The sequence below is a fragment of the Acanthochromis polyacanthus genome, chromosome 23, assembly GCF_021347895.1.
Source record: "Acanthochromis polyacanthus isolate Apoly-LR-REF ecotype Palm Island chromosome 23, KAUST_Apoly_ChrSc, whole genome shotgun sequence".
Lineage (NCBI taxonomy): Eukaryota > Metazoa > Chordata > Actinopteri > Pomacentridae > Acanthochromis > Acanthochromis polyacanthus.
The window spans coordinates 669,873-685,148 of record NC_067135.1 but is presented as its reverse complement, the minus strand read 5'-3'; the positions used below and the strand labels follow the sequence as shown (position 1 = coordinate 685,148).

Below are 15,276 nucleotides of genomic sequence, written 5' to 3'. Positions count from 1 at the left end.
CACACAAAACACACTGTTCTGTCGTATAAAACTGAAATGAAAACAGGACATCTTCACAAGTTAAGACAGTAAAATAAATATGAAAAGGTCTGAATTTAATATGAGCTGTTAGAAAACATGTTGCTGCACTGTCTTAGATTTAGTTTACACTTTACTTTTTTGTTATTTCAGGCCCAAAATTTACTTCTGTAAAATGCTTTTTGATTGAATTTTGAGAATTTAGCATGTTTTCAGACCTGGGGAACCATTTCAGGAGCTCAAATATCCATGAAATGTGGTGAGGACATCAGGTTCTACTGATGTTAGAGCCTCAACAGGTGGAGAAACGTTGGTAGAAACATGGATCCATCCATTTATAGACTCTTACAGGAACTTTATGGAGACACAATGCCACCAAAGTTTGAATACTTTTCCATTTCAAAGGAGCAATAAACTCAGCTGTGTCCTCTGCTGGATCATTCAGTCTTTCTAATCTACGACAAACTATTCTGTGTTCTCAACACATTTCACGTCTGGAGATGTTGAACCTTGAAAATGGCTTCTCAGGTCTTGAAATACTTAAAAATTTTTGCTAATTCTGGTGAAATGTTTTACAGAGTTTAGTTTTACTGAGTAAAATCTGTGTGGATTAGTAAAAAAGACACTAGAGCTCTACCAGATGTTGCTTTACACATTTTGAAAAGGAGTTTTTCTCTGATGTGAACATTTAATAGTGAAATTTAAATGATGTTTGTTGCTCATCACAAGTTTTGTTAAACTGCTACGATGAACTGTTTCCTGCTGCTCCGTTTTATTTCTCTGCTCTTCTTCTGGTTTCCTTCACTGCTGCCTCCTCAGTTGATGTTTCCAGGATTCCTCCCTGAAAACCTCCAGCAATGGGTACAGCATGCAGAAACACGGAGAATAACTCCATCTCAGAAACACGCCTCCATCATACATGCATCTTCCAAACTGGCTTCTGTTTCTAACATTTCATGAGCTCTTCGTCTCTAAATGCTCATTGTTCTCTGTTTACTGGACTTTTTCTGCTCTCAGGAACCAAAAGAGGACACGTGTGAAGATTTGAGTTTTAGTTTGCAGAAAAGTTTCAGTTTCTCAACATGGCAGACTAAATATTTGGTCGTTAAATGGAAACCAGCTTCCCAGTGAGCATTAATCAGGATTTCAGCATCGATTTCTGGTTGAAAACTGTTTGTTCTGAACGTCTCTTTATGGCCAACTAAAGTCTGGTGATAACATCAGAATTTCCCATCTTTGTTTAATTATTGTGATAATTCAGTAGGTTGAAGCAGAGATGATGCTGATGAAGCTCTTACTGCACTGACGAAAGTTAATGCATTTACAGTTTCATATAAAATACCATGAATATAAAACTGAGTAGTTTTCTGGGTCAACTAGTAAACATTTAGTCCAATTTAAAAAACTTTATTTGGGGAAAATTCAACGACACATAGAACAGCAGCAACAACTGTAGGATAATATGAACAGCCATAAGACCAAAAACAGCAAACAAGCCTTAAAATTATAATTATGGTACAAGATGGGAAAGCCTGCTGATTTATTGAGGAGTTTAGTTCCTCGCTTTCAGTGCAAAAATCACAGATAACTGAGCTCCATTAAATGGGACGATAACCTACTAAACCTACTGGAAGGTGGAGATATCACCTTTAAACAAAGCTTATTACATCACAACTGAATTCTGTTTCTGTGGAGTTCACTATATCATTGATTGGAGCGTCCAACATGAGGCCCGTGGGCCAAAAGCGGTCCTCCAGAGGGTCCAACATGAGGCCCGTGGGCCAAAAGCGGTCCTCCAGAGGGACCAACATGAGGCCCGTGGACCAAAAGAGGTCCTCCAGAGGGTCCAACATGAGGCCCGTGGGCCAAAAGCGGTCCTCCAGAGGGTCCAACATGAGGCCCGTGGACCAAAAGCGGTCCTCCAGAGGGACCAACATGAGGCCCGTGGACCAAAAGCGGTCCTCCAGAGGGTCCAACATGAGGCCCGTGGACCAAAAGCGGTCCTCCAGAGGGACCAACATGAGGCCCGTGGACCAAAAGCGGTCCTCCAGAGGGTCCAACATGAGGCCCGTGGGCCAAAAGCGGTCCTCCAGAGGGTCCAACATGAGGCCCGTGGACCAAAAGCGGTCCTCCAGAGGGTCCAACATGAGGCCCGTGGGCCAAAAGCGGTCCTCCAGAGGGACCAACATGAGGCCCGTGGACCAAAAGAGGTCCTCCAGAGGGTCCAACATGAGGCCCGTGGACCAAAAGCGGTCCTCCAGAGGGTCCAACATGAGGCCCGTGGGCCAAAAGCGGTCCTCCAGAGGGTCCAACATGAGGCCCGTGGACCAAAAGCGGTCCTCCAGAGGGTCCAACATGAGGCCCGTGGGCCAAAAGAGGTCCTCCAGAGGGTCCAACATGAGGCCCGTGGTCCAAAAGAGGTCCTCCAGAGGGTCCAACATGAGGCCCGTGGACCAAAAGCGGTCCTCCAGAGGGACCAACATGAGGCCCGTGGACCAAAAGCGGTCCTCCAGAGGGTCCAACATGAGGCCCGTGGGCCAAAAGCGGTCCTCCAGAGGGTCCAACATGAGGCCCGTGGACCAAAAGCGGTCCTCCAGAGGGTCCAACATGAGGCCCGTGGACCAAAAGCGGTCCTCCAGAGGGTCCAACATGAGGCCCGTGGACCAAAAGAGGTCCTCCAGAGGGACCAACATGAGGCCCGTGGACCAAAAGCGGTCCTCCAGAGGGTCCAACATGAGGCCCGTGGGCCAAAAGCGGTCCTCCAGAGGGACCAACATGAGGCCCGTGGACCAAAAGAGGTCCTCCAGAGGGTCCAACATGAGGCCCGTGGACCAAAAGCGGTCCTCCAGAGGGACCAACATGAGGCCCGTGGGCCAAAAGCGGTCCTCCAGAGGGTCCAACATGAGGCCCGTGGGCCAAAAGCGGTCCTCCAGAGGGTCCAACATGAGGCCCGTGGGCCAAAAGCGGTCCTCCAGAGGGACCAACATGAGGCCCGTGGGCCAAAAGCGGTCCTCCAGAGGACCAACATGAGGCCCGTGGGCCAAAAGCGGTCCTCCAGAGGGACCAACATGAGGCCCGTGGGCCAAAAGCGGTCCTCCAGAGGGACCAACATGAGGCCCGTGGGCCAAAAGCGGTCCTCCAGAGGGTCCAACATGAGGCCCGTGGGCCAAAAGCGGTCCTCCAGAGGGACCAACATGAGGCCCGTGGGCCAAAAGCGGTCCTCCAGAGGGACCAACATGAGGCCCGTGGGCCAAAAGCGGTCCTCCAGAGGGTCCAACATGAGGCCCGTGGACCAAAAGCGGTCCTCCAGAGGGTCCAACATGAGGCCTGTGGGCCAAAAAGTGGTCCTCCAGAGGGTCCAACATGAGGCCCGTGGACCAAAAGCGGTCCTCCAGAGGGACCAACATGAGGCCCGTGGGCCAAAAGCGGTCCTCCAGAGGGTCCAACATGAGGCCCGTGGGCCAAAAAGTGGTCCTCCAGAGGGTCCAACATGAGGCCCGTGGGCCAAAAGCGGTCCTCCAGAGGGTCCAACATGAGGCCCGTGGGCCAAAAGCGGTCCTCCAGAGGGTCCAACATGAGGCCCGTGGACCAAAAGCGGTCCTCCAGAGGGTCCAACATGAGGCCCGTGGGCCAAAAGCGGTCCTCCAGAGGGTCCAACATGAGGCCCGTGGTCCAAAAGCGGTCCTCCAGAGGGTCCAACATGAGGCCCGTGGACCAAAAGCGGTCCTCCAGAGCATTTTTAAACTACAATGTTGTGTCTGTGTGTTTCTAACACCATAAAACACGTCTGACATGATCATACTAAATGCCATCATTTAACATTCCTTCATGTTAGTTTAAACATCAGTATTTATCTAACAGTAGACAGCATGTTTTATCATGATGTCACTCTGACCTGCCGCTGTCCTGCGTTCCTATTGGCAGCCGGAGGAGTCGGACCTGCCGTACCCGCCCCCTCAGAGAGAACCCAACGTCTTCATGGTTCCTCAGGGAATCAAACCGGTTCTGCAGAGAACCGCCATCGAGGTAAAAGAGACCTGCTCTAATGGGATTTATTTTATTTTAGTTATACTCAAAAACATCATCTGCTTGGCTCCAGTTTAAACAGAAGATTAAATGAAAAAAATGTATTTTTTAAAATGTTGTTGAATATCTTTGAACTGTCACTCAAACAGAATAAGTGATTTTAAAATGCTGTTCTCCATTTTTTAAGTTTTAATGGCATTTTCATGGAGTAAATAATTCTCAATGTAAAAAACAGCACGAGCATCAAAGGACGACTGTAAGCACCTCACATTCAGCATTAAACCATTTTTTAGATTTAAGGTAAAAAAAAAACTGATGGCTTTAAAAGACCAGAAATGGTTGTAAAGTTACTACAAAGTGTGTGAAGCCTTGAGAATGATCATCTGTAAATGGTAAAGTTTTTTTATGGTTAACATAATAAAATGTTATCTTTAATTTAATAAAACAAAGAATAATCCCTGAAATTGTTTTAAATTGCTCCAAAAATTGTGGCTAAAAATGTAAAAATATGTTGAATATTTTCAGTGACGACAGGAATATTTACGTGTCCTCTTCTGTTAGGTCCTGGCGTGGGGCGTCCGTAACCTGAAGAGCTTCCAGCTGGCCAGCGTTACATCTCCCAGCCTGCAGGTGGAGTGTGGAGGCTCCATGGTCCAGAGCTGTGTCATCCGCAGCGTGAAGAAGAAGCCCAACTTTGACGTCAACACGCTGGTCCTTGATGTGGTGAGAACAGAGAGAGTGTAATCAGCGCTAACGAGGCTGTGATGTGGTTTGTTTCCCTCGTTTATCTTCATCAGCGACGCCACAACGGCAGCGTCTTTCTCTTATTCCAAGCAGACCCCTTAAATCCACTGCAAGTCTCAGACTAGAAGCTGTAAAGATGCAGGGAGGGGGCCTTTCCAGCCATACATTACTAAAGCTACATAAAGACAGGGTGGAGTTTTATCACGGGCATGGCCGTCGTACAAATGCTGACTGGATGCTTTAAAACCGTGTCACTGGAGAACGAACTCATAAACTCGACTGGATTTGATGCCTCATAAAGCAGATATTATGCATGTAGTAAGTCTTCAGCCAGAAAGAGCTGATATACGACAGGTAGGAGTCCAGGAAAGTTCTCAGTGTTCACCAAGACACACCAACACTCATAAAATGTTCAAAAGTAGCAGAAAGGTAGGACACCATCAAAGGAAATGTTGGTCTTCATGCAAGAACATTTTGAGTACATAGAGGACAACGTCCCCTGGAGTAGACCTACGGACAACTGGAGAAAGTTCTAGAGTAGACCTACCGACAGCTGGAGAAAGTTCTAGAATAGACCTACCGACAGCTGGAGAAAGTTCTCGAGTAGACCTACCGACAGCTGGAGAAAGTTCTAGAGCAGACCTACCGACAGCTGGAGAAAGTTCTAGAGCAGACCTACCGACAGCTGGAGAAAGTTCTGGAGCAGACCTACCGACAGCTGGAGAAAGTTCTAGAGCAGACCTACCGACAGCTGGAGAAAGTTCTGGAGCAGACCTACCGACAGATGGAGAAAGTTCTAGAGTAGACCTACCGACAGCTGGAGAAAGTTCTGGAGCAGACCTACCGACAGCTGGAGAAAGTTCTAGAGCAGACCTACCGACAGCTGTAGAAAGTTCTAGAGTAGACCTACCGACAGCTGGAGAAAGTTCTAGAGCAGACCTACCGACAGCTGGAGAAAGTTCTAGAGCAGACCTACCGACAGATGGAGAAAGTTCTAGAGTAGACCTACCGACAGCTGGAGAAAGTTCTAGAGCAGACCTACCGACAGCTGGAGAAAGTTCTAGAGCAGACCTACCGACAGCTGTAGAAAGTTCTAGAGTAGACCTACCGACAGATGGAGAAAGTTCTAGAGTAGACCTACCGACAGATGGAGAAAGTTCTAGAGTAGACCTACCGACAGCTGTAGAAAGTTCTAGAGTAGACCTACCGACAGCTGTAGAAAGTTCTAGAGTAGACCTACTGACAGTTTTGTCGGTAGGTCTACTTTCTCCAGAGCACGTTCTCCTTTCTTGCTTCCAGTCTTTAAATTTAGTCTCACTTAGAACATTCCAGGCCCTTGAAGTCCACAGAGGAGGGTCCACATTTATCATTTTTTTAATGGACTTTTTCCATCATTTCTGAGCCTCAGAACTTCATCAGTCCAGCAGATAGAACCATGACATTTAGGAGGAGAAACACAGATCAGTTTAAATCCATCCAGGTGTCTCAATCTAAACACTAAATCTGTTTTTTGTTCATTGTCTCCATAACTAACTTTGAGCATCAATATTATGGGATGTATCGTGGTTTCATGTCACAAAGGGACAAAACCGACCCCAAAGCAAAATAAATGACAAAAATGGGACACCAAGCAGCACAAGACAAGAATGCCAAAGAAATGACAAACAGAATGGAGTCAGATCAGTAAGTGGATAAAGTGGTGGTATGAGGACAGAATTTTATCCATGAATAACCAACAGAAGCTGCTGTTTATCTGTTTATATTTATAAATCCTCCACAGCAGAAAGCAGCTGTTCCTGCAGCAGCATTTCTTAGATTGCATGAGTAAGCTCTGACCTATTCTCTCCTGAAAGAAAAGCCTTTTGGGTGCCACATAAACAGCAGACTTAATTGCAGCTTCCTGCGGTTTACTCTGCAGCGGCCAACTGTTGTGAGTCACACGAGTACAGTAAGGAGTGGAAACAAGAGCAGAAGCAGCTCGTATCGGATCCTGAAGCTCTTCCAGCTCCTTCTGGGTGAGCTACTGTGGCGGAGCTGCTGGATGTTAGCTCAGCTTTTCTGTCTGGAGTGGAATTACAGCCTCTTTGACAACATTAAACGGGCCTTCTGGGGGAAACAGAAACAACAAAACTAACAAATTAGCACCTTTTAGGGCTTAGAGGGAAAACTTGTTCACAATTAGGTGTCTGTTTACGCGCTCAGAGAGCATGAGGGAGCGGTTCTCCAGACCAAAAGTCACATAATTATACAACTAAACCACATTTACAGTTTGAAGGAAACCTGTTTTCTCACCAGAAGATAAGCCAGCAGCAGGATCTTTACCACGGTTGGTCAGCTGTAGACAAATATCACACATTTCCCAGAGACTTTTCTTCTGCTTTTAGCCACTTTTGGGAAGTTTAATCAAGTTTATTCCCTATAAAACATTTTGTTCTCCTACAGTTATGTTGTAACGCTGCTGACTGTGTGTTCTCATGTTTTATCCATCAAACCAGTCAGCTGCATTCACAGCTCGTCTGAGAGTCTTTCAGATTCTCCTCTGATGGTGTTCAGGTCTGAGTTTTTCTGTTTCTGTCCTCAGATTATGAGTGATGATGTGCAATCATGGTATCAACACTTGTCTTTTCTACGAAGCAGAAAATTTTAGTTTGAATTTATTCATTGAATAGAATCTCATATTTGGTGTCAAAATACAGATCTCTGTTTTAGAAAATGATTCTACCACAAAGTGAATCGTGTCTATCAGATGATCCTGGTATCTTCTGTGTGTAAAAATGCTCCTTTCATTGTCTAGAACTTGTTCTGACCAACCACCTATCACACATGCTGATATGAGCCTTAAAGTTTACCCACAATGCACTGCCTAAAGCTTTCTCTGGATTATCAGTAAACAGAAACACATCCAGGATACAATGATTGTTTCTAGAACTCTGTCATTAAACTGCTGCAGTTTTACTGTTCAAACCAACATACATCCCATAATACTGATGCTCAGAGTTGGTTCTATAGGAAATGAACAAAAACCAGATTTATTCTTTAGACTGTGACTCTTGAAGTGGATGTTAAACTGATATTTGTGGTCATTTTGTGTCTGTTTTTTCTTGTTTTCTGCTCATATTTGTCATTTATTCGTCTCCCTTCTGTCATTTTCATCAGTTTTGTTCTTCTGTTTGTCTTTGAGACAGTTTTTGTCTTGTTTTCTGTTTTCTGTTATGTTTTTCTTGTTTGATTTCTGCTTTTTTGTTGTTGTTTTTTTTGCCGTTTCTCAAGTCATTTCTCTGGTTTTGTGTGATTTTGTCTCTTTTTTTGCTTTGTATCTAAATTTAGACATTTTGTGTCTTGCTTTTCTTGTCCTGTGTTGTTTGGTGTCTCGTTTTTGTTATTTACTGGAAATTACTTCAAAAGATTGTCTAAACTAACAAAAAAATTTACTAAAACTAGTAAAAAATCGTCCAAACTGACTCAAAAGTTATCCAGAATGATTTAAAGCTTGTCTGAAGTTACTTTAAAGTTGTTCAAAAAGACTCTAAGGTTGATAAAACATTTGTCCAAAATTAGTAAAATTGTGCAAAAAAATGCAAATGAAGTGATGAGGCTCAGAAATGATGGAAGAAGTAGATTTTTCCATCATTTCTGAGCCTCATCTCTGGATCCACCTCTATGTGTCTGTAGATCTGATAACATTCACAGTATGAAGGTAAAACTGTGCATGGATTCATTAAATGTTCTAAAGTCGTTTAGTTAACCTGTTCAACCGAGACCATCAAAGACTGAAAGCTGAACTGCTGTTTAGGACTAATAGGATCCATTACTGATGTAAAACTGTTGATTGTAGGAGCTTTAATGAGGCTTTTTGTGAACTTCTCTCCACCCACCTCCACTCTACTGTCACTCTTCTCAAAGTGTTTTCACTCATTTACTCTCATCAAGCCGACCACAGAGAATGTTTCCACTGAGTTTACATCGCTGCATTCCACCTAAGTGTTTTCTTATGAAACTGAAATATGGAAATATTTTGCACATTTTTCCTAACGGCGGCTCCAAAGCGTGTTCAGGAGCTTAATGTTAACAATGTTAGGGTCTGAAGTTGATCACCTCTGTGTTTTATTATGACAGCTTTAACTGGAGGATGGAAACATGGCTTTCCCTCCTTTCTTTGGCTCCTGCAGCTTCATGTTAACCAGATTAAGGCCTCGTTCTGACCACCGCTACAGTGTGACAGCCTCAACCGGATGGTGGAAATATGCACGTATTTTTCCTTTAAGTTCCACCCCTGAGCCAAGCGTTTAATGTTAGCAATATTAAGGTCTTAAGCTGACTGCATAAGTGTTTTCGTATGGCGCGGGGGCTTTAGAAAATGTCATGTGCATAGTTTCCCTAAAGCCTCTGAAGAGTCTAACCGCCTCATGTTTACTGTGGGACTGCAGCATCCTCAGCCTTCCTACAGACAGAGAGGTCAAACACATACCAGCTCTGTTCCTTTTGGCTGAACCTCAGAGATGTTTGCAGCGGCTGTCAAAGCTGAGAAAGCTTCATATCGAGGCTGTTTTCCTTCTTCAACATCACCTCAGACTTTTTAACTGCAGCACCTCAACGATCAACAGCGGCAGGTCAAGTGATGGTCTGTTGGTGTTCTGTGTGAAGTATAAGATGAGCGACTGGAACGTTCTGCACACACCTAGAGAACATTCAGTCAGCATAAAGTTTTGTTGTTTTTAGTCTCACTTGTGTCATTTGTTCATCGTTTTGTCGCTTTGTGCCTCGTTGTTGTAATCTTGTGTTTTTTTTGTTGCTATTTGTCTGACTTTTGTCATTTATCTCATGTTTTTGTCATTTTTGTCTCATTTTTGTCGTTTTGTGTCTCGTTTTGGTAATATTTGTCTTGTTCTTTGTTTTTTGTCTTTTTGTCTGACTTTTGTTGTTTTGTGTTTTTTTGTCTTGCTTGTGTTGTGTTTGGTTTAAAACCAGTAAAACACAGAGACAGGACTCGAGCTCTTGTATTTTACTTGCCACAAGGACAGAGAGGCAGGCTGTACACACCGTAGCATCAGACACACAACTCCAAAGAGCCTGAGTCTCCTCTGCGTCTTTTTATTTGCTTCAGACAGGAATGTCACACAGAGGGTGGCACCATGACTCAGCATGAGATGACAATGGAAAACCCTTCTTCACGAACAGAAAGATATGAACAGAAAGACGTTCAGAGGCAGACATGTGGTATTTGTGTCTGCCTGTCTTGTTATCTAGAAGGCCTAGTTCTGGTCGCCTCTCGGTATGTGCTGTGGCTACATGTCTCTGCAATAGAGTACAAAGGACACGTAGAATCATGGTTTAAAATACATACAGAGTCATGGTTCAAAAGACACATATGTTTCATAGTCACTGATAAATTAATGATGATCTAAAAGCAAGTCTTCTATTCTAAGTATCCTAAGTATATTTCTTCTAACATAAGTACTGTAAGTATTCTAAACACAATTCTTCTAACAGTTGTTTGTCTATTTTTTATCATTTTGTGTTTCGCTTTATTTGTTCTTTTGCCTTTTTTGTCTCGTTGTGTTGTCTGTTCATTTTTTGTTGCTTTGTAACTTTTGTCTAATTTTTTGTGTCTTTTTGTTTTGCTTCATGTGGTTTGTCTCATTTTTTGACAAATTCAAAACAGTATTATAAAATTTTACATGAAAGAAAGCAATTTATGTTAAACGAATAATTAATAAGTTAATTCACCGACTAAAATTGAAGGACATGAGTTTAAGAGATGGTAAGATTATATATTGAAGGTCTATCAATAAATAAAGAACTTAAAACACCTAACAGGAAACAGAAAAGGCTTTTTAAATAAACATATTTGGTTCATGATAAATTACTGTGTTAGAAACATTTATTATTGGTTTTTATACTCAGACTATCGAGCTCAACACTTGTTAGGTCGATGTTTGAACCGTTTCACGTGTTTTCATGCAGAAACTGACACCAGCTCTGTGTTATTTAAAGCGAACGTTGCTTTTTGTGGTACAGGAAGTTGTTTTAAACAGAGATCTTTACTCATAGCGACGTTTGTGCCCTGATTTCTACACAAACATCCAATCTCAGTGGATTCGGTCATTTCTTCCTTCAGCCGTCTGCAAAGGTGTAACGATGCTCTGATTGGACGGTCACCAGGGCGTGACCAATCAGCTTTAGACAGTCAGCAGCCAGAGCCAATCAGCATCAGGCAGGCAGGTGGCGTAACCAATTACACTGTAAAAAATACAAATCGTGTAACAAAACAAACAAAAAAATACAGTAAAAACCTGACAGCGAGGGTGAAAGTATGTTTAAAAAAACCAATGGATAGGAGTGAAAAATCAAATGGTTAAAATAACAGGAAGTATGTTGACAATGCAGAGTTGGATGTTAGGGAGTATAGACTGACTGAACTTCTGTCTTTTATACAGGAAGTCCTCAGTTTACGATGTCCTCCACCTACGGCGTTTTGTTGTTACGTCAGAACTGGTTAGAACACATTAGAACAAGAACAAGTCATAAAAACCCAACCAAACCTGTAGTTTTTTCACCAAGTGCTCAGTATGCTCTAAATAAAGCTGTCATTGATCCAGATCCCCAAGTACCTGTAAGACAAAGCCTGCTCAGAAAAGTTCCAGAATTACAGTCAATACATAATAATAATAATCTTTATTTGTTGTGCCCTGTTGTCTTAGGAGTAGCTATTACCTTCACAGAAGTCTTGGTCATGGTCCCCGTTGCTAGCTAAACCCCCACAGTAGGACAGGAAGTCCTCGGTTTACGACGTCCTCCACCAATGGCATGTCATCGTTACATCAGAACTGGTTACATGGAACTAGCTGACGAGTGGCAATCGACTTTCGTAGATCAGTAGGAATGGAACTCTGACTTAAGTTGAGGACCTGTGTTTTCTTCATCAGTATCTTCTTTCTGTTTCTCTCTCCGCAGAGACTTCCCCGTGAGGAGCTCTACATGCCGCCGATCGTCATCAAAGTCATCGACAACCGTCAGTTTGGGAGGAAGCCGGTGGTCGGTCAGTGCACCATCCGGTCTCTGGAGGAGTACCGACTCGATCAGGAGGAGGATCGAGCTGTGGAGGACGAGGAGGACGACGGGTGGAGACGTAAGACTCACCTGTCCTTTATTATCTTCCAATAGAGTCCCCGTCTGATACCGTTTTCCTAAATATACACGCTTTAGATGTATGGTTTTTAAAATGCTTTCGATACACTGAGAAAAAGCTGCATTCCTTCTTCACTCCAAGGTGGTCAGGAACCTTGCTGTAAAGCTCTGAAAGTTTTTGTCAAAAGATGGAGAAAGCCTGTATTCTCCTCAAGATGTCAGTAAATGTAGGTCAGCTGTAGTTCCTGGTTGTTCCAGCGGTTGGAGCCTCTTCCTGTTTCATCCTGTAGGAACCAGAGGAGGCAACGCTCAGACTACAGTTAAAACAGAGAGCATTGTGAGAGTTTAGCTAGCAAGTTTCTGGATTGTTTGGACTAGTTTCAAGTTATTCTGGACAGTTTTTGAGTCCTTTAGGACCATTTTCAACTAATTATAGACAAGTTGTAAGTCATTTTAGACTAATTGTGAACAGTCTTGGACAATTTTTCAGTCTTTTTGACCTCATTTTGAGTCATTTTGAGCAAACCTTTGGCCATTTTAGACACATTTTGAATTATTGTTCCTGTGTAATCCTGTAGAGACCAGAGGAGGCGTCACTCAGGCTACAGGCAGAGAGCATTGTGGGAGTTTAGCAGCAACGGGCGCCATGACTTCTGAGGAGGTTAATCATGTCTAGACAGAAATTGGCATTGATTAGGATTATTAACTGATAATGCTGCTTTTTGTTGATCAGGAAAAGTGTTTCAAATTAGCATCCAAAGTGTCCTGTGACAGCAAAAGTAAACAAGGGATTGGGTTTAAGTCAAAGATGATACCGAGAAGTTAAAAATCCTGGTCCTGATCTTTCAGATCAGATAAACACACCTCTAATCCAGCCTGATAACTGATGCTAAATGTGCTTAAATTTGTGCTGTTTTTGTGTTTGCAGGTGAGACGCCCCATCTGATTTCAGGAGAAGTTTTTATTGACATCGATGACGAGCAGCCGCTAGTGCCCGACCAGGTAAAGCCGAGTGTCAGCTGGTCGCTAAGTGAAATTACTGCAATCAAATCATTAGACTTTATTTGTGCTTTTTATACAAATAGAAAGGACTTTACATAACAGAAAAAAAGAATAATATGTGAAAAATTAAGGGACCTGTTTTGCCTTCTCCAGCTTGTTCAATTGCAGCAGTTAATAAAATGCAGGTGCACAGATTCTGTCAACCAACACTGACCTAAAAACATCATAATCTTCAGTTTTAGGCATCCTCATCATCAGATTAGTAATCAATAAATCACATGGATCACATTTACTGAAGGAATCAGACGTTAAATTCACTAACAGCTTTCAGAAACCTTCAGATGAACATTTCTCCTCCAGTTGGTCTTCATTACAGTAAGTGGTCTGATACCTGATGATGCAGTATGAGCTGTGTGTGTGTGTGTGTGTGTGTGTGTGTGTGTGTGTGTGTGTGTGTGTGTGTGTGTGAGCTTTTTTCGGGGCGTGGAGTGTTATGACCAATAAATGTAAAGGGCAAGTATGAAACACTCATCTTTCCACAGGGAGCGTGTTTGTGTGTGTGTGTGTGTGTGTGTGTGTTCAGCGGTACCAGCAGCAGCATAAATAAACATGTTCTGACATGATGACATGGCAACCGTCTCCGTGGTCAGTGGTTGCCGCGACGACCACAAGACCCGCGCTCGTCACCAATCATTAACTTTTCTCCGAGTGTAAGACTTTAAGTTTTCTGTCCTCAGTTCTCCAGCTTTTCTTTCTCTCTGTCTTTCTTTCTTTCTGTCTTCCTCTCTTTCTTTCTTTCTTTCTTTCTTTCTTTCTTTCTTTCTTTCTTTCTTTCTTTCTTTCTGTCTTCCTTTCTTTCTTTCTTTCTTTCTTTCTGTCTTCCTCTCTTTCTTTCTTTCTTTCTTTCTTTCTTTCTTTCTTTCTTTCTTTCTGTCTTTCTTTCTTTCTTTCTTTCTTTCTTTCTTTCTTTCTTTCTGTCTTCCTCTCTTTCTGTCTTTCTTTCTTTCTTTCTCTCTTTCTTTCTTTCTTTCTCTCTTTCTCTCTTTGTCTTTCTTTCTTTCTGTCTGTCTTTCTTTCTCTCTTTCTGTCTTTCTTTCTTTCTCTCTCTCTTTCTTTCTTTCTTTCTCTCTTTCTCTCTTTGTCTTTCTTTCTTTCTGTCTGTCTTTCTTTCTTTCTTTCTTTATCTCTTTCTCTCTTTGTCTTTCTTTCTTTCTGTCTTTCTTTCTGTCTTTCTTTCTTTCTTTCTTTCTCTCTTTCTTTCTTTCTTTATCTCTTTCTCTCTTTGTCTTTCTTTCTTTCTGTCTGTCTTTCTTTCTCTCTCTCTTTCTTTCTTTCTTTCTTTCTCTTCTCTCTTTCCTTTCGTTTTGAATGCCATCACACATTTTATCACAAACCCTCATGTTAAAGAAACTGCACATTTTTGAGACAACAGACAGGAAAAGAGGCGTCTTTAGTAGGTTTAGCAGCACATTTAACAGCAGCGTCTGTGTGTCAATGCAGGAGGCGTTTTGCAGTTTAATAATTCAGTCACACATGGAATATTTGCTGGAAATGCGCGAAAATAGACTTTAAAGCTAAAGATACTCTTCTGATCGTTGCTGCGTAGCACACAGTGGTGTAGACAGCAGAGCTCATTAACACAGAGGACGATAGTTCCATCAAACACGAGCCTGAAACTCTCCAGTACGATCAGAAAACTACCGTCATGGCCAGAAGTTTCTTAAATAACGCAAACTTTGTTTTACCAACTTCACTGCTTGAGTGTTTGTAGATTGAAGAGACTTTTCTAACATCATGTGATCCATTCTGGCCTTAATTGTTCTTATCACAATTTGTGGACTTCTGCTTGTCTACCTGCTTTTTGAGGATCCACCAAAGGTTCTCAATCTGATTAAAATCTGGAAAAAATCCAAAACTTCAGCATGACCATCTCTGAGACACTTTGTTATCACTTTGATGCTCCATCATGCTGGAATATGCTCCGATCTTCACCAAACTGCTCCTGAATCCATGGAGTAGTTGTTCTTGAAGGACGTTTTGCTGCTGTTCTTTATTCACAGCTTTGTTTTGGACTGTGAGTGAGCCGACACATGGATGGTCTCAGGATGTTGGAAGTGTTTACCTTCTCTTCTCCAGACAGTCGATTCCAGATATCTGTCAGTCAAACTGTCTTCTGGTGTCCAATTCCTTGTACCTTCGTCAGAATTTCAGTGTGTCTTTGATGCTTTTCTCAGAAGCTTCTTTGCTGCCATTCTTAAGGTTGATGTCCACCTTCCCACTACAGTTTCATAGTTCAGTCTTCAGGAGGAGACGTCGTGGTGTTTGCTGGATTCTTGGACGTCCTGAAGTTTTCTTCAC

At 42.7% G+C, this 15,276-nt stretch overlaps 1 protein-coding gene and 2 long non-coding RNA genes across 4 annotated transcripts in view; 2 read left to right on the top strand and 1 right to left on the bottom strand.

The window, feature by feature from the left end:
- LOC110971889 (dysferlin-like) overlaps positions 1-15,276 on the top strand; it is a 78,483-nt gene that overhangs the window by 50,972 nt on the left and 12,235 nt on the right. Inside the window, 5 exon segments of the mRNA XM_051944188.1 lie at positions 838-879; positions 3,943-4,044; positions 4,606-4,767; positions 11,743-11,917; positions 12,845-12,918. Of these exon segments, the coding sequence (XP_051800148.1) occupies positions 838-879; positions 3,943-4,044; positions 4,606-4,767; positions 11,743-11,917; positions 12,845-12,918 (555 nt within the window).
- Positions 1,943-3,032, top strand: LOC127532385 (uncharacterized). The gene is made up of 3 exons (XR_007939769.1): positions 1,943-2,144; positions 2,229-2,354; positions 2,817-3,032. It is a non-coding gene; the product is annotated as an uncharacterized LOC127532385 (long non-coding RNA).
- Positions 5,304-5,931, bottom strand: LOC127532383 (uncharacterized). Of its 2 annotated transcripts, none has more exons than XR_007939766.1 (4): positions 5,794-5,931; positions 5,695-5,760; positions 5,398-5,463; positions 5,304-5,331 (listed from the first exon to the last, which is right to left on the bottom strand). It is a non-coding gene; the product is annotated as an uncharacterized LOC127532383 (long non-coding RNA). The 2 variants fall into 2 exon arrangements; XR_007939767.1 differs by having other exon boundaries at positions 5,322-5,364.